Genomic DNA, 24,286 nt, shown 5'->3' on the forward strand with positions numbered 1-24,286 from the left:
CACACTAACGTGATGCATCAAATGAACAAATCCACAAGGGCCGTGACGAGGATTCGAACCTGCATCTGGGAGCATCCCAGACACTGCCTTAATCGACTGAGCTACGACAGGGTTAAAATGGTTGAAACCGAAGTTCTACTGAACTTACTGGATCCCGTAGCCTCTCCGAGGCACAAACCAGGATTTTACACAACCCCTCCCCCCCCCCTGCACCCGAGCTATGTCAATAGGCCGTTCTCCCTCTTCACCCTTACATCATCAAACACAGAGATCACACTAACGTGATGCATCAAATGAACAAATCCACAAGGGCCGTGACGAGGATTCGAGCCTGCATCCGGGAGCATCCCAGACACTGCCTTAATCGACTGAGCTACGACAGGGTTATATTGTCAAACCTATTGACATAGCTCGGGTTCAGGGGGGAGGGGTTGTGTAAAATCCTGGTTTGTGCATCGGAGAGGCTACGGGATCCAGTAAGTTCAGTAAAACTTTGGTTTCAAACCTGTCGTAGCTCAGTCAATTAAGGCAGTGTCTGGGATGCTCCCGGACGCAGGTTCGAATTCTCGTCACGCCCCTTGTGGATTTGTACAGTTGACTAACCTATGAACATAGCTACTAATCCACTGAGCTGCCAGATGTACGGTAACTACTTGCGGATTATAGATGATATCTAGCTGCAGCGTTTCATAATTGCTGTTGTGTAAAAAACTAGAATGCGAGCTATTTATTATAAATTATTATTGAAAACTAAAATCGGGTGGGGGGGGGGGGGATTCCCTTGATTGTTTTAAGTGCTGGTTGGACATATATATGAATGAGATTGGGTGGATACATATAAGAGCTGCCTCATATGGGCAAATAGGCCTTCTGCCTCTTTGCCCATATGAGGCAATTATCATCATTCTTATGTTCAGATTATCTGCTATACTGCCAGACGTACGATTCTGTTTAAATTGTGGTAAGACATTTGGGTCGCTATTTTAGTTTTGAACTCTTCACTGCATAATGAAATGATTACAGTTGTGGATGACTAAAATGTATATTCTTAAACCTGTACTTATGTGTTAGGTTAGGTGGGGGAGGGATAGTCTAGCCATTTTTTGAATAATAGCATTAAATATATACTACATAGATATGCAGCATGCCAAGACCGCATTGCCCATCTGGTGACGTCACACGTAGTTGAACAGTCGGGTTGGTGTTGGCCTTGACACCTATCTGTTAATGGCGGACCATACTCTATCCCTATACTGAGGCAGCTTTTGTGATGTGGCTAAACAACAACGGGTTTGTAGAATGTATTTGTTTGTTTTGGTTAAGTTAGGATGGTTTGATAGGGCTGATGAATTGAATAACAGAAAAATATGAGCAATGGTACAATGAGCCAGATATGAGTGGTTACAAGGCATCATGACATAGCCCATGATGTCACTTGCAGAGAACAGTAGAGATTAACGGAATGTGCTAATGAGAGGCTGGGTGGTACCCAAGGATGTCACCATTCCGGGGGAAGCGTCCTTAGTGATTAAAATGGCATGTAAAGCCAAGGGAGTAGACGTTGTGCAAATTGAGCCATTGGATAATCCAGCAGGGTTGGTGATAATGGAGACTATTGAAGACATAAATGAAGGGGTAATTCGGTTGAGGGTTTTTAATCCCTCTCGGTGGCCAGTCACCTTGAGTAAGCATGCACAGGTAGCGTGGGGGCACCCTGTGGAGGAGATTATTGCAGCCATGTCAGTAAGTCAGAGTGAGGGCGATAAGGATAGAATGGATAAATTAATGGGAATAGTGGATAGGATGTCCATGGAAAGGTAGGTTAAGGTAGCCTTAAGGGGTTTAGTCAGGGAGTTCCCAGATGTTTTTGCGTTGAGAGGGGAACCCCCAGGGTGCATTACTCAAGGAGCACATAGGATTGACGTAGAGGGCGCACATCCAGTATATACGAGAGCATATAGCATACCAGTGGCACACCAGAGGGAGGTGAAAGAGGAGATAAGCCAGCTAAGGGAGCATGATATCATTGAACCATCCAGTTCACCGTGGCACAGCCCTCTCGTAGTAGTCAGAAAAAAGAATGGGGGAGTGAGGTTCTGTGTAGATTTCCGCAGAATTAACAAGCTGACGAAGGACGAAGCATACCCATTACCAAACATACAGGACACATTGACACACTTGAAGGGTACACAATATTTTACCACATTAGACCTGCTCAGTGGGTATCACCAGATACCGCTGGAGGAAGAGTCGAGGGAAATCACAGCGTTTAGTGCGTGCAACGAGCTCAGGCAATATAAACGACTTCCTTTCGGGTTGAAGTCAGCACCTGCTGTGTTCAGTAGGCTAATGATGAGTGTGTTATCGGGGTTGATAGGTCCCACAGCGTTGCTGTACCTCGATGACGTAATCATGCTGGGAAAGTCATTAAAAAACCCGAAACAACCCGAAAAACCCTGCCCGAAACGCTTTGCGTAATAGTGGCTTTAGGCATTGTATGTACTAGCTCTTATCTATAAAGCCAACAAACTTTGTAAAATCTCTTTATGTATGTACCTTTGCCTAAATAAAAATTATTATTATTATTATTATTATTATTAGAGGATCACATGCATAATTTGAGGAAACTCTTGCTAAGGCTGAGGTCACACAACCTCAAAGTGAATTTCGAAAAATGCAGTTTTTTTTGGAGAATCGGCAACATTCCTGGGTCATACAGTGGGCCGGATGGGTATCAGTCCATTGCCAGATAAAACCAGGGATATTCAAGAGTTCCCAGTTCCACAGAACAAGAAAGAGTGCAAATCTTTCCTGGGGTTGGTTAGCTATTATCGGCGATTTATTAAAGATTTTTCAAAAATTGCAAGACCATTACATCAGATCAGTGGACTTGCAGAGTTCGTGTGGGGGAAGGAACAACAGCAGGCGTTCCAGGTACTGAGGGCTGCTGTCAGCTCTCGCAGTATCTTGGCGCACCCAGATTTTAGCAAACCGTTTCTGGTGTATGCGGATGCTTCTGGAGCAGCGATAGGTGGTGTGGTAGCTCAGGTGGATGAGCGAGGACGGGAGCGTCCCATTGCATTTTGTTCACGAGTACTATGTCCTGCAGAGAGGAACTATAGTACGATTGAGAGGAAAGCGCTAACGATCACATTCATATTACAACAGAACCGGTACATCTTGCTTGGACATGAAATTTGGCTCAGAAGCGATCACAAACCCCTTAAGTATGTGTTCGAGTCCAAGGAGCCTTGTCAGCGACTGGCACGGTGGGTTACCTCGCTCTCAGAGTTTAACATTACAAACTTTGAACATGTACCAGGGAAAAGCAATGTGGTCGCTGACGCGTTGTCAAGGTGTCATAATGTAGCAGTGGTGAGTGAAAGTGGGGAGGAAGATGTGTCGTGGAATGTGAGGGAGTTGATGCGGAGTCAGGAAGGTCACCCCCTGTGGGGGCAGGTAAGGAAGTTTTTGAGGGGTCAGCGTGCGGAGTTGAGGAAGTCACTTCCAGCACCAGTGGATGAGTTTGTGGTTGAAGATGAGGTGTTGTATCATCTTGGTAGGGTTTCGGGTATACGGTCTGAACCAGTATACCAGGCAGTCTTGACACCGGAGTTCCAGAGGACTGCAATGTATCTGTGTCATAACATCCCAGCAGCAGGCCATGGAGGGGAGTCCAAGACGTTGCAGAGGGCACGACAAAGGTTCTATTGGCCATCCATGGGTAAAGATATCAAGGTCTATGTAGCCTCTTGTGACAGTTGTCTGAGGTACAAGGCACATAGGTTGGGGGCGGAACCTTTGCGTAGGTGGCCGGATGTGAGTACTCCCTTCGAGAGAGTACACATAGATCTCATTGGGCCGCTACCACAAGCTCATTCAGGGGCGAGGTACATATTTGTAGCAGTGGATGCACTCACACGGTTCACTGTGGTGAGTGCACTCCGTTCTAAGTCGGCAGAGGATGTGACCCAGGCCATGGTGGAAAGTGTGTTAACCAGGTTTGGGGCGCCTCAACAAGTTGTGTCAGACCAAGGGTCAGAGTTTATCAATCAAGTATTTCAAAGCATCGCGAGTGTGTATCAATTCAAACATACTCCAGTGCTGGCATATCGACCATCGGCGAATGGTTTGGTTGAAAGACACAATGCTGAAGTAATCAGTATTCTGCGGCATTTGGCTGCAGATGATGTGCTTGCATGGGATCAGAGTTTGTCGATGGTGGAGTCGGCGCTCAATACGGCGTTCAATAGGTCGGTGGGAGAAACCCCGCATTTTTTGTTGCATGGGTTCGATCCCCGACTTCCGTTCACGACGTTCACAAGCAAGCAACCGCCATGCTATGCGTTAGACTTCAAAAGTGTTGTCTGTAGGCGAGCAACCAAGGCATTTGACTTGGTGAAACTACATTTAAGAAAGTCGACAGAGGTAGCAGAGGCATATTATAATGCGCGGAACAAGGTTCAAGCAAAGGTGATCAATGAAGGTGATAGAGTATTCGTGAAGCAGATGCACGCCCAGGCAGAAGGTAAGTTGACACCCAAGTTTGTGGGGCCATGTCTGGTAATTAGCAAAAAGAATGCAGAAGTTAAGGCTAAGGTGCTAAACACAGGGCATGTGTTCTGTCACCCAGACCGCGTCTATACACTGACCGGTCAGGCAAGTGAGGAGCCATACCCTACGGGGAGTGTGCCAGGGGAGAGCACACCAGCGGCTGAGGACATAGGTAGGGGTACGAGGAGTTGGCAATCAAGGGTGGATAACGCAGAACAGCATTCGCAGGACCGGGGACAAGGTCCACAGGCGACGGTGACACATCGCTATCCGACCCGCTCTCGTGGGGTCATGAACACAGAAGGAGAATAGTATGTACTGTAGAGTAGTGCATGGGCATGGTAGCCTTTTTGTAGATTGATTGATGAAGATTAAGCCACCCAAAAGGTGGCACGGGCATGAATAGCCCGTAAGTGGTGGCCCTTTTGAGCCATTACCAGTATCAAGAGCTGATACTGGAGATCTGTGGAGGCGCGACTGCACCCTGCGTGACGGGAGATGTCTCCCGGACCAAGTGGTGACCAGATGGTGTTTTTTTTGTAGAGTGTGGGGTAGTGTGTATAGTGTGGTGTTGAGTGGTGCATGGGCATGGTAGCCTTTTTGTAGAGTGTGGGGGTAGTGTGTAGAGTGTGGTGTTGAGTGGTGCATGGGCATGGCAGTCTTTTGTAGAGTGTGGTGTAGAGTATCGTGTGTAGTGGGTGGTGTAGTGTAGTGGCGTTTGGACGCTTGGTGTTGAGGAATACAAAGCGGCACAGGAGGCCAGGTGGTGGTGGGTACGGTGAGTATCGGTGTAATGAGGTCAGGTGCGTCAGGACGCAGAGCCTGGCTGTTGAGAGACGTGGTATTATAATGAGGTCATCAGTGGTTGGGTTGACCAGAGGTGATGGTGTGTCGGAGTGGGTAAGTCTTATGGATAAGATTACAATGTAGAATTTCAAAATTTCAGGTGTTGGTGGTTGCAGTGGGCGAGTATTATAGATTGTGTGTTGGTGGTGTTGTCGTCGTTAATCCTTCTCTACGGACAACCCAACCCACAACTCGGTAGAGTGCTTATACCTCTCTAGGAGATCACCCTTGGCGCTTCTGGCTCTTGGAGAGGGGCTCAACGTCACACGTTTAGGGGATGCGGCTCCAACACTTAGCCTCGTTGTCACTTGCACACAGCCACTCGAGCCGCTGTGACTCCCCACTCTCTCCTTAGGTGATATGATTTCCTCAATCCCCCTTGTACTTATTAGTATTACCTTCTACCCTGTCCACAGCAGTGGTTCTTGGTTCTTTCTCTCTCTCTCTCTCCTTCTGTACTATTTCCTGGGAAGCCTCACTAGGACAAGGGCAAACACCAGCAAATTGGAATACATTTACTGGACAAAGCACATACACAATACATACACACATATAATAATAATGAATCCTATACTCTATACTATTACGATCAGGTTGCACTCCAACATCATCAGAACTCTATTATCAGCTTATCAAGTGGCATCCTATCTCCTGGTTCACCACCTGATACTATCAACCTCCTCAAGTTGATCAAGTCTACATACACTGTTGCACCATCAGCAAGAGAATATATATATATATATATATATATATATATATATATATATATATATATATATATATATATATATATATATATATATATATATATATATATATATATGTATCTATAAATGTGTACAAAGAAAATCAGCATGTGAATGCAATAACATATTTCAGTATAAATGTTCCTTGATACACAACAATGATCAATCGATCACTCCATCAGTCCTAGAACACATACATCTGTAGGTAATCCAGCCTACGACTGTAACTCTAAACTTCAATATAAAACACTCCTTGACATAAGAATGCAAACAATCACTCACCTCTCACTGCGTCTTGCACGCTAATGACAATCAAACACTATCAACTCCCTACAAGTAATCATTTAGAGCTTCCCTTCCACATCTGGAAGTTCACTACCCTGATCTCTTCAGGTTCTTCCGGGCTTAACTACCAGGATCCTCTGCAGCTCCTCCAGGCTGCTACATGAAGTTTCCTTGGGCCACTACGGTGCTTCACTACTTCTGCTAGGGTCCTCCACAGCTCTCTTGGCTGCTACACCGTGAAGTTCTCTCGAGCAACTATGGTGCTTCACCACCTCTACAGAAGCATGTGACACTCCTCTTCACTGCTTCTCCTCACAGCTCGAGGTCCTCTGCTCCACTACCTTGGAGTCTCATCAACTACTTCATCTGTGCTGGCTTCGAAGTTCTCAGCAACTTTTTCTTCCCCAAAGACAAACCTGCAACCCATCGACACTCCAATAAAAATGTTTCCCCTCTAACACATAAACAAAAATAATCACACAATATGTTTGCCTCAAACCTCTAACTGTCCTCTACATACAGTGAGAGTGGACTCCCCTGTTGGGCAGGTCCATGCTCCACCTCGCCTGGCGGGCCTCACACTGGGAGGGTCCTCCACCGTCAGAAGCCGGGCTCCCTCAGTTACCTGCCAGCGCTCAGAGGAGACGGATGTCGCTCCGTGTTCCTCCCTCTCCACTCTCTTATTTCAGGCCTTCTGCCTTATTAAAACATGTCTAACTTATCAATAAACATTGCTACTGTCGCTGGGCACTCGACCAACTACAAACAATCACTATGAACTGGCGTATATCGTGCTTACCACAGATTATCTGGTCGAGGGCGCTCCTCCCTCTGACGAAGCCTGGTCAGGGCGCTGCCACGGCCCACGATAATGCCTCTGGGCGGTTTAATAAATATTCCTCGTCGCTCAGGACTTGAGACCACACATCCCCAGCTCGATTCCAAAGCTGGTACGTTTGCAAACTTCTCTTCTCTTCGAGAAATATCACTAGGGGTTCCCTTCTGACGGGAGCTCAACGGAGCGCGGCTTTCTCCCTGCGATGTCTGGCCTCAAGTGAGGTCAAAGCCCTCCAGAAGCGAGCCTCACGCCTCCAGCAAAATGTCCACATCTCCTAGCCAGTCATTTATCTGTTTTCTTCTTCACTGCCCATAATCTCAAATTGTTATTTAAATCCAACCAACTATTTTACATATGTGTTATCACCATGTTTCCTGGACCTTCCAGTTAGGTCAGGCTTGCTGAATACCTCTCAAGGGGGGAGACTCGTTTCTCCTGTAGGCTGAGATCATAACAGCGAGCCAAGTAGATATACTAATTTCTCATTAATTAAGTCGTTACAGGAATCTCGCTAGAGGCGAGCCAGTGGCAGTATGATGCTTTAGTGACATTAGTTGTGAAATTATTTTAATGAGGTATTTATTGTGATAATGTATGTACATGTATATACTGTATATTACCTCATCGGCACCATTACTGAGTGTTAGGCTTGAGAAGGTCCCCCGGGATCATGTCACAGAGCTTCAGGTAGAGTAGAAGGGAAGCCATGAGGCTACACTCAGTAATTCTAGAAAAAAAGGGGGGAGGAAGTGAAGCCAACGTGACATTATAGGCGAAATTCGCCCCCTGACATCAAAGCAGGGATAAGGGCCAGGTGCAATGGCTTTGCAGCTGCGCTCAGGCTATATACGGGTAGAGAGTAAGGAGCCGAGGGGGTGTTATGTAATAATGGGATCGAGCCAGGGGGCTCCGAGGGAATATTTTGCAGGTACAGAGGTCGGGAAGGTGTGAATACAGGTGGACACTCTGGGCAGATGGGCCTAGAGTAATGTGTTACAGCTGTGGTGAGCACAGCAAGGAAGGATGACCAGAGAGCTGTGAGGTATCTACAGCGTTCTGGGGTTGGTGCCCTGGAACGAGACGGCAGCATAGACCCGAGGGAACATGACCCTGGGGTAGGAATCTCCGTTGCTCTGGAGGCCAGGATCACGTTAGCTCAGAGCAACGATGGGACATTGACAACATTCACCAGGCTGGACAGCCTAGGTTTTGTCTGGGTCATGGAGGATCTATGACCTAGCAACCATGGGACACGAAGACAAGAGAAGTGATGCTGCCAATTGTGGCGGAGGCCAGTGAAACATTGTGTGATCATTGTAAGCCCTTATGTCAACAGTACAGGGCAAGATGTTAAATTGTTATTAACTTGTTACTAAGGATGAAGAACCTTAGATATATGTGTTGTGTATATATTAATGACTAGTGTCATTTCTGTTTAAGTGCCAGCATTCTGGTCCATGTAATTTTATGGTTGTGTTTGTATGCAAATTTATGTCAGCAGTTTAGGTATATGTGCATTGTTGGAGATGGGAAAAATTATTACAGACTATTTTACCTGTGCTATGATGTGAATATAATGTATATGTTGTAGAAGTGTTGTGAGTCATGTCGGGGAACATTTTAAATTAGTTCATCGTGTGTATGATGAACTTATTGGATGAATTTTTAGTTGTACATCTATGGTGGGTGCATCCTCCAGGTCCTTGCACCAGTGGAACCATTGCAATGATCCATATGGGGACATATGCGTGTTTAAGGAGGGGAGTGGTGTTGTAATCCACAAGTTAGGAGGGATTATTAGCTAGAGGATCATTACTACAACACTTAACGAATGATGATTGGAAGTACATGTTAAGTAGACAGACTATGGATCACATATCTAAGAAAGGTCAATGGATTAAGACCGCAGCTGTTTAGCCAAATTAATAATTCCTGGAAAGAGGACTCAGGCTTCTAGAGATAAGGTTAATCGGATTATACCTTCCTTGAGAGGCGTGGTGAAATGTTTGAGGCCATGGCTGGCTGGAGACAGTCTTGTTGTGGGAGTGGAACTGGAAAGTCCTCCGAGGTCTCCGTTTGTGGCAGCAGCGAAGTGTAGCAGACAGCTATGTGAGAGCCTGTTGTGATCTTAGTGACCAAGTTAAGTCTGCAGTATGTGAGTATTGAATGAAAGACTAACCGGGTGTGGAGCGTTGTAGTAATCATTCCGTATTAGGGACTTAGGCGGAAGTTACGAGTGCAAGTGGTGACCGCGGAGGTCAAGTGGTCTATGGGTATTGGAAGTGTATTTACCTAATAGAGTATGCTAATATGTTATTATTTGTCAGAGTCTATTCTTTGTAATTAAATGACAAAACCCGACGGTCTTTAAATACCTTCCATATGTTCACTCATTGTGTTCCAGTACAAACCTAGTGGTACGCCTCAAGGGTCTGGTGTGTGTAGGAGTACACGGTGGTAGTAACGGTTGCTGAGGCAAGGTGTTATGTGTTGTGTAATCGCTGTGTTCGGAATGAACCGGGGTTCAGCGTCACGACACACGAAACAATGGGTATAAATTGAATAAGTTTTAAATTTAGGAAAAACACATGGGTAAATACTTACAGATCACACTAACGTGATGCATCTAATGAACAAATCCACAAGGGCCGTGACGAGGATTCGAACCTACGTCCGGGAGCATCCCAGACACTGCCTTAATCGACTGAGCTACGACAGGGTAAAAGAGTTGAAACCGAAGTTCTACTGAACTTACTGGATCCCGTAGCCTCGGTTTGTGCCTCGGAGAGGCTACGGGATCCAGTAAGTTCAGTAGAATTTCGGTTTCAACTCTTTTATCCTGTCGTAGCTCAGTCGATTAAGGCAGTATCTGGATGCTCCCGGACGCAGGTTCGAATCCTCGTCACGGCCCTTGTGGATTTGTTCATTGGGTAAATACTTGTTTGGTAACAGGGGTGAACGCTGAAATACATGATAGTTCATGCTCTGTGTCGCTTCCCCTTTGCTACATGCAAATGGCCGATGGTGGGTTTCATTCATTCCTATGTTCAATAAACGATCCTTGGATGGACACTATAAATATAAAGCTTCCAGGTTCCTCTGAGTATTAGTAGAGCAACATTATTGAAGTCTATAAATGGAGATGAAAGGGGATAGTAATAGGTGTGGATAACAGGTAATTTCCCATTAGCCCTACTGCAGTTTATCTAATAGTGCTAGTTGATGTTTTGGTTGACCTGGATTGGAAGTAAATAGAAGATCCGGCAAACGCCTTTGTGCAATTTCGATTTCTTATGTTAAATATGCAATCTTATCTAGAAAATAAACTTTGAAAATGGGGGAACATCAAGAAAAATGGGTTTGAATATTATATTAGAGAAAACTGACATTCAGTGGAAGATGAAGATTGACATACGTCATTGACCATTAGCGATGTCTGTGCTGGGTCACTGGGGCAACTAAAAACTAGTGCGCCAAGTCGCGACCTTTTAATCCCCTTCAGCGAAATTTTCATGGACTATAAGACAATCACTAGCCGAGGTAACTAAAAACAAGTGGGCCAAGTCACGACCCCTCACCATTGTAACTAAAAACAAGTGCACGAAGTCACGACCCCTCACCATTGTAACTAAAAACAAGTGCACGAAGTCACGACCCCTCACCATTGTAACTAAAAACAAGTGCACGAAGTCACGACCCCTCAACATTGTAACTAAAAACAAGTGCACGAAGTCACGACCCCTCAACATTGCAACTAAAAACAGGTGCGCCAAGTCACGACCCCTCAACATTGCAACTAAAAACAGGTGCGCCAAGTCACGACCCCTCAACATTGTAACTAAAACAGGTGCGCCAAGTCACGACCCCTCACCATTGTAACTAAAAACAGGTGCGCCCAAGTCACGACCCCTCACCATTGTAACTAAAAACAGGTGCGCCAAGTCACGACCCCTCAACATTGTAACTAAAACAGGTGCGCCAAGTCACGACCCCCGAAAAAAACAAAACGGTCGTGACTTGGGGCCATTTCCACTACTGATTTGATATTGGTCTTGAATTATTTATTTACCTGGGGTAAGCTACACAGATTAGATGGCATAGTATGAAATTACTACGAACTTATTATAGAAAGCATTCGCGGTATTTATTTTCAGATAATTGCTTTATTATTGGCTTGAAGTCAATGGTCTTCAGGATGTAATTTTCCATGAACATGAGTGAAAATCAGTTCAAACGATGCTGCACCATTGTGCTACGAAGCAGATTTTTGTTATGCTTCAGTTTTGAAAATGAACGTTCTCCTGTACAGTTGGTCACCATCATGCACATGAACACTGAGTGCAATTTCAACATTCGAGAATGCAGATTTTAAATGGTTGGAAATTAATTTTCTGTACAATTCAGGGAAAGTCTCACAATTTTCGTCAAGAGACATGTAGTGCTTGAGATGTTCACATTCATTTAAAAGGTCATCATAATTCAGGTCTTTGTGATACTTATTAGCCAGATGTTTACACTTTTTCTTTAGTGCACCAGAAGCAATGGTTTTCAATTCACTGAAGAATGAAAACGGATTTCCAATCTGTGAATAAGCCCCTGCACTTTTTGTCAGTTCAAAGATTAGAGTGTCCAGAATAGGGAGGAAAGTTTCCACCTTGAATTTTTCGGTTTTAATGAAAGGAACCTCTTCTGCTGATCTATCATATCTACTAAGAAGCACACTTTGTTTTCGTTCCCGTTTTTCCCATCAATGTAATCTGTATCTGGACACATACTCCTGACTTTGAATTCATATTCACTAAATTTGTCTCTAGTTTCCTGAAGATAAGTTTTCATAGACTCAAGAAGATTCGTGGCAACAATTATGTCCACATCCTGTGATTGTAGGACCTTGTTTGTTTTGTTCATTCTTTCTAGCTTGTCATTCCAAAGAATTGTGAGAACGATTGTTTCCACGTTTTCCATTTTTTTATCAATCTTTCTGCCTCTCACCTTGTATTCACTTGCTGTTCATTGACAGATGATAGAGAATCCAGTGCATGTTTTATTTTCTCGACCCCCCGTACAGAGCATGAACAGCATCAAAATGTGCTGACCATCGTAAGTCAGACAGACGCTTGACCACAAAATCTTTTCCTAAAGATGATGTCAATACAGATGCTGAAGAAGGTCAAAGAATTTGAGTCTAGACAATCCTCTGGTGCCTTTACTGCCACAAAGTTCAGGCTGTGTCAAGCACAGGGGACATAGATGGCACACTCATTGAGTTGATGAATCCGTGCTTGCAATCCAATATATCGTCCAGACATATTTGAGGCATAATTGTATGACTGACCACGGCAGTTTGATAGAGGAATTTTGTCCTCATTAAGAAAATCTTCGACAGTGTCTGTTAGATCCTTTGCTCCATGAGAAAAGATGGGGATGAACATCAAGAAACGTTCCACAGGCTCACAAACGTTCCACAGGCTCGCTAACGTTCCACAGGCATATATCGGACAGTAAATGTCAATTTATCTGTGTGTGAGATGTCTGGAGTGGAATCTACTCTTATTAAATAATACTTTGAATCTTTTTACTTCTTCATGAATAGTACAAAGAACCTGTTGTCCCATTAATTCAATAAATTCATCAAACATATTTGCAGATAAATATGACGGATTCCCCTTTTTAGGATATCCATACATTTTTAAATGTTCATCCAAGAAAGGGTCAGATTCACTCAGTAGCTCTAGTATACTTAAATAGTTGCGAATTTTTGCTGACCCAATAATCTGATTTTCTCTACGAAATGGCAAACCTCTAGAGGCAAGAAAGCAAATTACAGAAACCACACGTGTCAACACTTTATGCCAATATTCCTGCTCTGAGCGATGTTGCTCACGTAATAATCTACACTTCTAGTTTCTTCATATCTTATCAAATATGTTGCAATACATTTTCGATGTTCTCCAATTTCATCCTATACAATAACATTGCTGTGCTTCCAGTCATTGAACCCCCACTGGAGCAAAAGGGAGATTCTTTCCTTGGACAATAGGCGACATACAAAGCAGTACTAACGACCTTGGGATGGTGAATAGAGTAGCCATTCACGTTTCACATACTCGCCATCCCGCAGTTCACGTTTGAACACATTGTTTGATAAACACCAAGTACTTTGATAAACACAAGGCGTTTCTTGATAAACGCCTTTATATTCTCTACTCCAGCTGTTGTATACACTCTGCGTGAGTTTGAAAAGTTGCTATCATGATTCTGATATGATGAGAGCCCACTACGAATCCAGTAATCTTATTGTTGTAGTACTACTAATGTTCCGTAGCCTCGGATCTGTCTCTTGGATTGCAAACTCCTTTACTGTTACAGATTTGGGTATTTCTTCTTGTAAAATGTCACCAGCAGCAGCAACTGGCAATGGTGGCATGTGTGCTGAAAATGGTTGATTGGTAGCAGAAATGGATGAAGATGTGGATGCTATATCTGAAGGAACAGTACAAGTGGCTGACATTGCAGGAGTGGATGATGAAGTGGATGCTATATCTGAAGGAATGGTATGAGTGACTGTCGTTGGACCTGTGTTGAGTCACGTTTTTAATTTTGGAGTTTTTCCTATTTTCTCCTTCTCCTCTGCAGCTCTCTTCCTCTTCTGTGCTCCACTCAAAACATTACGTTTTTACCTCTTAACAAATCTGCTTCATGATGTGGGCCATAGCCATACATGGGAACAGATAGGTGAGAGAAGAGAGAGAGGAGGTTTGCTGTGCATTACCTGCCTAGAGACATTGCTTGACATATTAGCCATGCTAGCCATCCAGGTCATGATAGCCATGATGGCCATGCTAGTCATGCTGGCCATGCTAGTCATGCTGGCCATGCTAGCCATCCAGGTCATGATAGCCATGCTAGCCATCCAGGTCATGATAGCCATGCTAGCCATGCTAGTCATGCTGGCCATGCTGGCCATGCTGGCCATCCAGGTCATGTTAGCCATGCTAGCCATCCAGGTCATGATAGCAATGCTAGCCATCCAGGTCATGATAGCCATGCTAGCCATGCTGGCCATGCTAGTCATGCTGGCCATGCTAGCCATCCAGGTCATGTTAGCCATGCTAGCCATCCAGGTCATGATAGCCATGCTAGCCATGCTGGCCATGCTAGTCATGCTGGCCATGCTAGCCATCCAGGTCATGTTAGCCATGCTAGCCATCCAGGTCATGATAGCCATGCTAGCCATGCTGGCCATGCTAGTCATGCTGGCCATGCTAGCCATCCAGGTCATGATAGCAATGCTGGTCATGCTAGTCATGCTGGCTATGCTAGCCATGCTGCTTATGCTTGCCATGCTAGCCATGCTGCTTATGCTTGCCATGCTAGCCATGCTAGCAATGCTGGCTACGCTAGCCATGCTGGCTATTCTAGGTATGCTAGTCATGCAAGCCATGCTGGCCGTGCTAGCTATGCTGATTATGCTAGCCATGCTGGCTATGCTAGCCATGCTGGCTATGCTTGCCATGCTAGCCATGCTAGTCATTTTAGCCATGCTGGTTATGCTAGCCATACTCTATGAACACAGAGGCAGGAAACACCAGACTAAAAAACAGTGAGAATTCTACCGCCAGCAGTTATAATATATATTTATTATTTATTGTCAGTATACTCTCTAAAATCAGATATTATGTTCCCCATTCTGCACTCTTCTCATTATACTACTCACTAATCTATCTTTATCTTACATACGGTATCTGTGCATGGGGTTCAATCACTGCAATTTACCTCTAGTCCATCATCACGCAGCAAAAATCTGCTTTCAGAACTATAACTAACTCTGTCTTCAGACAACACACAGCCTTTCTGTTTAAGTCCCTTAACATGTTAAACATACACTCACTCCACACATTCTCTTATGCTATTTACACGTACAAAATCTTGATACTAAATGCTAATCCTGATCTGAAACTCTTCCTTTATAGGTGTAGTAGAACCCATGAGCATCACACCAGAAATAAATATCTTTGATATCCCCCAGAGTCAAATTAAATCTGTGCAAACACTCCATGCAAATAAGAGGACCCAGAACTCACTCCCAATTGAGTTAAAAAATTGTCTGGCCTTTACCTTATTCTGAAATAAAACAAAAAGTATATAATTTCATCCTCATAGTTTCCTACCTTGAGCTTAAAACTCACACTGTATCTTATACTTCCCACTTCCCCAATATTAGTACTTAAGACATTCATGTTACCAGCGTTATCATCTCCGTCAGTTTATATTGTTGTTATATGTTGACATAAAATTTTGATCCATGTACCTATTCATTTTATCTTATCTGCTAAATTTAGGACCTGCCCGAAACGCTATGCGTGTTAGTGACTTTGCAAGAATGTAAATACACCAATGTTGTGTACTCTCACAAACCCATTGTACCTTCTTGTAAATGAATAAGTAAATAAATAAATAAATAAATAAATAAATAAAAATAAATATAAATAAATATATATAAAAATAAATAGATAAATTGTTTGCATTGAATGATTTTTTGTCCATGTATAGTATATTATAGACAATAATCTTGCTCTTGGCTTTAGCTGCATATCAGAAAACCCTAGTTCCGCAATTCATGATAAGTGCCATTTGTTGTTCAATGAGGCGTGTGCATATTTAAGGTCCTTTGCACCTTACTGGTGATGAGAAAAAATAGCGCTCTAATATATGTCATGATGATGGAGGTAAACTTAGCCAGGAAAAGTTAAGAGAAAGATCTCGTGGTTTGACTAACATGTTAACTGTATAAGCCCCCGTTTATACGTACAATAGGATTCGAACTATCATCCCTGAACTTAGGCACACGCACTATACCGTCTGGACCATGATGAAAAGAGGTGAACAAGTGGACAGGGTGAGTGAATGTTACTTACAAAATACTCGGTTTTGGCAATGGCTTGGCCGCCCCAGGGTATGTGGCAGGCAGTGGAGCTGGGCATGACCACCCCGGGTATGATGCCACCATTGTGTCTTGCTGCTGCCACCAGGGGCGTGGAGGCTGGGGCTCCTCCCGACACAGTCACAGGGGAGGGGCACTGGGACCCCGCCCGGCATGGTATGAGCTTGAGGCCTGCAGGGGTAGAACAGTGTCAGTATTGTAATGAGACACACTTTCATTAGGGCACGAATGCCATCTCTACCACTGGTGTGGCTGCTGACTTTTATATTTTATAATGCATATAAATAACCACCTATTCAAACAATGTTTTAGTGCCTCGGTAGTACAGTCGGGTATCGTTTTCGACTCACAATCGAGAATTCCGGGTTCGAATACTGGGTGGGACAAATGGGAGGGCACGTACTTCAGTAGGGAAGTACATGTTAAGTGTTGTGCTTGATTCACTAGCTAATATTCACTCCTAACTTGTGGATTACAACACTATCACCTAATGCCCCTGTCTACCTAACAGTAAATAGTGTTGGAAATTTCCAACACTAATACAATATTATTGTATTATTATTATAAACTAGTGTTAAAATATACTAATTACTGTAGTTACTAAAAATTTACTAACAGTAGGGTTCACATGAACTAATTATTATATCTGTATAAGGATGCTGGAATTCTTACGAAACCAAGCTCCAGTATTGCGTCAGATTGTACCTAGTTAAACACATTTATATCCAGTGTGTTAGAGAATTGAATGTGTTTCTCTAAAATCATCAGTATTCCGTGTGATAATTATTTACGGATAACATAACTCCCAAATAATTCCAAATCGAGAGTTTTTAGTTACAATTGTTATCAAGTAATAAATTTACCGTCACGCGTGAATGCCATGGAGAAAACTAAAATCTTCTCCATTTTTTGTTTACCACCATAAGACGAGAAAGTAATAATATTTAATTCCCTAGAATTACAACCCAGTCTTTATTAAAGCATTTTAGCCACAACTGCACGAAATAATATTATTCGTGATAAATAATTTCTGTGGCGAATGCGAGACGCCGGGGAGAGGGAGACGCCATTGTGTGTGTGGCAACGGCTGCTCGAGGAGGAGAAGTCGCCAGCGTGCGGCGTGAAGTTACTTGTTGCGGAATTGAGCAACTTGTTTTGGTGTCAGAGTCTAGGACACGTTACGGTGAATTTGTCAGCAAGATTTAACCTGATACTCACCAAAGAACTAGTTAATTTGTTCTACGTGATCTGTCGTGACCGGCCAGATAAACGCGTTGACATTCAAGCCAAGCTATCAACCACGTGTTCGCCATTGTGAGAGTGGAGCTTGTGACGCGGGTTCGGCAAGTCTCAACTTAATCAGTACCCTTTTAGCTAAGTATATATAACTCCCTTTTGATGCATCATTAGAGATTGTATAAGGCAGGGTAGCTTGTCGTTACATCGAGCAACTTAAACAAAACCCATGTTAGTATTCTAAATAATTTATTTTCCATTTCCATGAATATAGATATTTTAGTAGCCTAATACATTGCTACGTAATATCCCTTAAATTACAGCTCGCGTGTGAGGAATCCACGAGCTGTTACCTTACCCTTGTTATTCATCTCCCAGTGTTCTACGAGGAATTCCGGAGAACCCGAGGATGATTCGTAACTGATGTCTTTGAAATCGTCTTCAAGCTAAGACTTTTCGTATTTTCTTAATTAGTCAAATTCTCATTATTTATTTATCATTTAATGGAATACTATGTACACTGGAGATAATACGTGTTTATTATAATGATTAATTTCTGATGTTACTGATATATATATATTTACTGGTGATAAATTTTCTATTGATTCTTTAATTGGTCATAAGATTAGGTTATTACACAATGAACTGGTGTACGAACCACACTAGTTCCTAGACATATATGAAGTTCTAGCAATAACCCCCCAATGTAGGTGTTTGAGGCTTTGATTCAAGTAATTTCTTTATACAGCCCATTAATTACTTAAGTGATTATATTTCCTAATATTTATCCATAGATACTGGTTCTTCTAGGAATTTCTAATCATCACTTTTTATTAGTTTCCCTCTTTACTATAAAAGCGGGTGGTCCTTCGTAATTGATTTCATTACTTTAATAATTAAACAAATAGAGTCAAGCCCCAAATGTCCCACAAATAGGTACATAGGAATTACTCAGCTTGTTGTGGGGTTGCATCCTGCGGAGGGTCAGTAATTCGACCCTAAGGGGTATGATCGAGGGACCTCGATATAAGCCTAACATTTACTGTATGCATAAACTGTCTGCTTGTCCCCCCGACACAATGACTGAATCGAATAATTATTATAAAATTAAAGAACTTTTGTTTGGTGTAGACTTAGCTAAAGCTTTTGACAAGGTACCACATGAAAGACTAGTAAGAAGATTAAAGGCACATGGAATTAATAGTAGAATACTAGAATGGATAAAACAATGGTTAAAACAAAGAAAACAAAGAGTCGTGCTAAATGGGAATGACTCTGACTGGAAAATTGTGGTGAGTGGGGTACCTCAGGGGCCCATTTAAGGGCCAACCCTTTTTGTCATATTCATCAATAACACACAGATGAGGATATTACAAACCACATAATCAAATTTAAAGGTGACACAAAGATTCATAGTAAAGTTTGCCTGAGTTTACGTGAGGACTCTTAACACTAGTGTCCTCGATGAGGACAGGAAGCCGGCGGCATGTCAAAGGTCCACCCATTTGTTTTGATTATTTTTTCCAGCTGGATTCTAAATTTTAACATATTTTTATTGCTGCCACCGGAGGCTGCAAGCTTATCGTGCACCCCATACTCATCCTGTGAGCGGTAGCGCAAAAAGGGATTACAGAGGGCACAAAATGTTTTTATCATACCTCGGCGGAAATTATTACATTAACAATTACATCTATCCTTCACACCTTATAATTATAATGTCAGCTAATTACAGATTGTTCCATTTCAATAGCTATATATTTACAGTTAATCATTATACATTCTTTTCGCTAATATAAAATTGTTTGAGTTATGTAAATATTACAGGGTCATAGAGGAGCTGCTGTTTATTATTATTGGTCTTCAATATACACCACTTCCTTCTTAAGCTCATCATTTATATACTAGAAGCGAAATATGGATAAAGTCCAAGGATTGCCATTTCATACAGCGTGAGTTTAGATTTATCTCTAAATGGCTCCAATTTATAACAGTCTTATATAATGTTCTAGTGTGTGTCCTTGTCTCTGTCCACACACTTTGCGCTTTACTTCATCTAGATCACTATACAAGCCCAACTGCCAGAGATACCTGTAGCCAAGTTTTTTGCGAGCTATGACAACGTCTGTTAGTCTGCTGATGTTGTTACTTGCCCCATACACATGTTTTACGTGTGACACATTTCTTGACACAAATAGGTTTTACTTGACACAAATAGGGGACCTATTTGAAACTCAAGATTCCGTTCAGCATTGTCTTTATTTACTGCAGTCATAGCAAGGGCGTCAACTTTATCATATTCCTGCAGGTCAAAGTGAAAGGGAATCCCAAACAATTTGATGTTTACCTTCTTATTAGGTATGCTTGTATATGTATGTCTGGTTTTGGAGACAAGCACGTTATTATTTGATTGTAAGCTATTTAATACTAGTAGTGATGAAAGGGAGTCTGAAATAAATAAGCTGCCTACTAGTGTTGTTAATAATTTTGAGTGCTATCAGTTCAACTTGCAAGGTGATGGGTTGGTGTGGACGTGGCGCTTGTGCGATGGGCGGCCATCTTCCCCCTGTTGTGAGGGTAAACTCCGTGGGTTTGGAGTTTACTGGCCGTGCGGGATACCCTGTCGTGGAGATGGTCATGTGTGACATGCTCCATATCCCGGTCATGAAAATCTACGGTGTTGAGCTGGTAACTGCTCACCGGGTGGTCATCAAGTTTGTGGGCGAGGCGGCGTATCGTGACTTTCTCCGACGGTATGAGGGGCGTACCTTGCAGCTGCAGGATGGCACCGGATCTGTGTCCGTTTCGGATCGTAGCGGTGCCATGACATATGTGAGTGTCCATGGGGCCCCATGGAGTTTCCTGAGACCCTCCTCCGGCGTTTCTTCCAGCGGTTTGGCATAGCTGTTAGTGTGCGGATGCACACGCTGTCTTCTGGAAAGTATGCCCTGTGTGTTATATTTTGCCTATGGCTTGTTTGTATGTTATGGTTTTCTTGTGTTATATTTCATGTTGTACTTCATGATGTGCTTTGTTGTCGGTCCTTCCGGCTGGTGCTTCTGTTTGCTTTGTTTCATATGTTACTATGTTTTGTTTTTCTTGTCATTCTTTGATTGCATGTTTGCTTGTTTACATTGTATTATATTTTGTGTGATGTTCTTGACTTGATATATATTCTTGCGTTTTCTCCAGTTATGCTTCTTGTTGTGCTATGTTGTCGGTCCTTCTTGCCGGTGGTTTTCTGTTTTGCTTTGTTATTATGTTTCTTGTTTTGTTTTATTGTATTTATTGTATTTCATTGCATGCTTGCATGTAAAAATAAAAATATAAAAACTTGCAAGGTGGTTGTCCTGTTGCTGACTATTATATCCTTTTCAATTGTGCTTCCATCGGGCCGATGAACAATAACAACACTCCCCGCCCTCACTGTAGCTGTATTGAGTGATCCGTCAGTGTATATGATCTGTGTGATGTTGTTAGTTTATAGATTGTGTATGTGTTCTTGGGTATTTAATATAGCAACAAGCTGACCATGAGGGTTGTGCGTGTGAATAGTTTCTTGGTGGGGTATGCAGGCGTCAGGATGTCAAAATATACTAACTGCCAGGGTGGAAGGAAGAGCTGTACTCTTTCATCTTTACATACATCGTGAATTCCCATCATTTTAATATAAGTGGATGTTCTTTGAATTCATTTAAAAACACTACTTTCATTGCGTATGTGTTCTAACAGTTCAACTGGCACAATGTTGCTTTTCTTATCACGCAGAAGCTTTAGTCCCATCTTAAAATTGACTTTAAATATTTTATCTTGAATGCTGGGTATATTTAGTTCTTACCGCATATTAAAAACTTTTTTAGTTATAGGACAGCTAAGTATAAATCTGAGTGCTTCATTTTGCATTTTGTCCAGTCAACTAATACTTTTGTCATTTTGCAGTCCTAAAACTGGTGCATAACAGTTTATTAGAGACCTTAAATATGCTAAGTACATCATTTTTTGCTATTTTAATATTAACATCGTATTAGGAGTATTCCCCCACTACAGTTCTGAGAGCCTTGATTATGTCTCTACATTGTTGATGTAACTTTTTGACTGCAGTTAAGTTACAAGGGACTGAAACACCAAGGTGTTTGAAAGAAGACATAGTCTATTGTTATGTTATCCATCTTTAGTTTTTGGGGTCCACTATTGCGAATACCAATTTTTCTGTTAAATACCTTAGTTTTAGCAGCGTTGATTACAAGACCAAGGCTTTCACAAGCTGTATGTATACAGTTTAAGATTGTTGCCATTTATGGCTTCGGCGGTTAGGCAGTTCCATGGGTTTATAACCCTGTGGGTGAAAAAGCATCTCATGTTCTCAGTCCTGCATTGTGGCTTGTTGAGCTTGAAACCGTTGCTCTTTGTTTGTGTTACTCATGACCTTTAGAAGACGTTGTCCGGATCAACATCCTGCAAATTGCTCAGTATTTTGACCGTTTCGATGAGATCCGATTTCGATGTCATGCCTGGTTTGCAGTGTTGTTAGTCCTGGAGCCCTCAACCTGTCCTGGTATGAGAGCCGACTTAGCTATGGAATTATTTTTGATGCCCGGTGTTGAACTTTCTACAGAGCAGTTATGTCTTTCTGAAGATGAGGTCTCCATGCCTGGTTGCAATAATCCAGGTGGAGGCACACCAGAGACTTGTACAATTGAATGACTACCTTCATTTCCTTAGAGGTAAAGGTACCCTTGATTAGTCCTAGGGTTTGGTTAGCTTTTTTTACTGCCGCTCGCACTTGTTGTGCAACTTTCAGTGAATGATTGATTCTGACTCCCAGGTCCTTTTTTCATCAATCTGTTGCAAGGTAATGTTGTTAATGTGGTAGTTGTGACGTGGATTGTTTTGCAAATATACCAGGTATTGTATTTTCAGTATTAATAATCATTCGCCAGTCTCATGACCATTTGTGGAGTTCATGTAGGCCTTTGTAAGTCCTCAGAATCATTTTCACTTCACACTATACAAAAAAAAAAATATCCTTTGTCAAGGTACTGTATACAACATTCTGTAGGGATTCCTGGTTCAACCTTGACGACGAGCGGACGTCTGGACACCTCCGCCTGGGAGCTGCCAGATCACGTTCTGTTTCGCGATTTTGGATTTGATACTGCCGTTTGGCATGCCTATTCAACATTCAGGATTGTTACGACTCCTGGCGCATATATCGCCTTGGGTCACAACATAATTGATAGATTTTGAACGTTTTCCGGCTGGTTCTTATGGCAGGGTGACGGTGTCCGCCGCCGGCTTGGCCGAGAAGTGCCGAGAGTTGGCGAGTCTTGGTGGGCTCCTGGTGTGCCCTCAGACGTGGTTGGCTCCTGGTGTGCCCTCAGCCGTAGTGGGCTCCTGATGTGGCCTCAGCCGTGGTGGGCGGCTGGCTTCTGCTATGCCGGAGGGCACTGGACAACTTTTGCGTTTTAACTGGTGGGCCGAGTTTTTTGTTTTGCTACCCAGTTCTCTGTGTACTCACCTAATTGAGTACACAGAGAACTGGGTAGCAAAACCAAAAACTCGGCCCCCCAGCTAAAACGCAAAAAAGCTGGGGGTTAGCTGTGTGGGGCGGGGCCGTGCTTGTCACCCTGAGGGATGCCTGGGGCTTCCCAATCATCTGCCTGTCTGTGCATTTATTGGCCGCGAGGCATATTAGTTTCCGCTGATAAGTGACATTCATTTCGCCATTAGGTTTCGCGATTAACCCTTCACAGGTATACCGGGGCGCATCCCATCCCACGATCGTCGTTGCCCCTAAATCAATAACGACAACAACATTTTGTGTACAGCACAAGTCAACTACGGGCTCACCATAGCCCGTGCTAGTTGTAACTTTTGTTCCGAGTAGGTGTGTCTCAAACAACAACAACATCTGTATACAGAATATTGTATACGGTACCTTGAGAAATGATGTAGATTACATCCAAAATTTTGGTTTTTAATACACAAACATAAATTGAGTCTTTCATTCACCTTAATTTAAGCACTAATCATTGTAGCAAGTTTCTCCATTATTATTATTATTATTATTATTATTATTATTATTATTATTATTATTATTATTATTATTATTATTATGAAGGGGGCAGTGTGTACATTTGGGTCACCACTAAGAAGTGAGCAGAGGGGAACGTTTAGCTAAAATATTGGGTCATCCCTGAACATTAAGGGGCAGAGGAAATATTACATAAAACATTTGGTCGTCCCTAAACATTAAAACGAACACTAACATTAATTTTGCCTTATAGTGGTACATATTCAGCATGAATCATCATTTATTCTGCATTTTGGAGTTTTTACAATGATGTACGTGTATGAGCACACTTACTGGACATGATGGCGGTGGTGGTGAATGCGCTGCCTCCACACTTAACAAAACTTGAAGTATGACTGAGAGATTATGTGGTTATCTCAGCGATACGAGCACCACCAGATGATAGCGTGAAGATGATAGCAGGAGAATTTAATGCTCTCTCCTTATGATTATTCAAATTTTAACCTATAGATGCATATTCTAACATCTCCACTTACATTATAGTCGCATTTACGTAAATTTACCTGACCGCCGATATCTCTCGTGTGGCACTGAAGAGGTCAGGAAGCCAGTGGCTTGTCAAAGGTCCCCCTTTTGTCCTGATGACTTTATTGAGCTGGATTTTCAGTTGCAACAGTGTTTTTATATTTAAGGCTTTGGTGGGTAGGGTGTATTGGGTAGAGTACATTGGGTAGGATGTATTGGGTAGAGTACTGGGTTCAGATACGACCCCATGTTAATGCCCGTTAAGCTATAAACAATTTATT

The 24,286-nt window shown here is 42.7% G+C and overlaps 1 protein-coding gene across 1 annotated transcript in view; it reads right to left on the minus strand.

Moving 5' to 3' along the window:
- Positions 1–23,950, minus strand: part of LOC123750610 (uncharacterized) — a 66,440-nt gene extending 42,490 nt beyond the window's left edge. The window contains exons 1-2 of the mRNA XM_045732743.2: positions 23,814–23,950; positions 16,188–16,384 (exon numbers count right to left, since the gene is read on the minus strand). Of these exons, the coding sequence (XP_045588699.1) occupies positions 16,188–16,384; positions 23,814–23,820 (204 nt within the window). The 5' untranslated portion in view covers positions 23,821–23,950. The remainder of the gene's footprint in view (positions 1–16,187; positions 16,385–23,813) is intronic.
- Between the last annotated feature and the right edge of the window lie 336 nt (positions 23,951–24,286).

The sequence above is a fragment of the Procambarus clarkii genome, chromosome 1 (assembly GCF_040958095.1).
Source record: "Procambarus clarkii isolate CNS0578487 chromosome 1, FALCON_Pclarkii_2.0, whole genome shotgun sequence".
Lineage (NCBI taxonomy): Eukaryota > Metazoa > Arthropoda > Malacostraca > Decapoda > Cambaridae > Procambarus > Procambarus clarkii.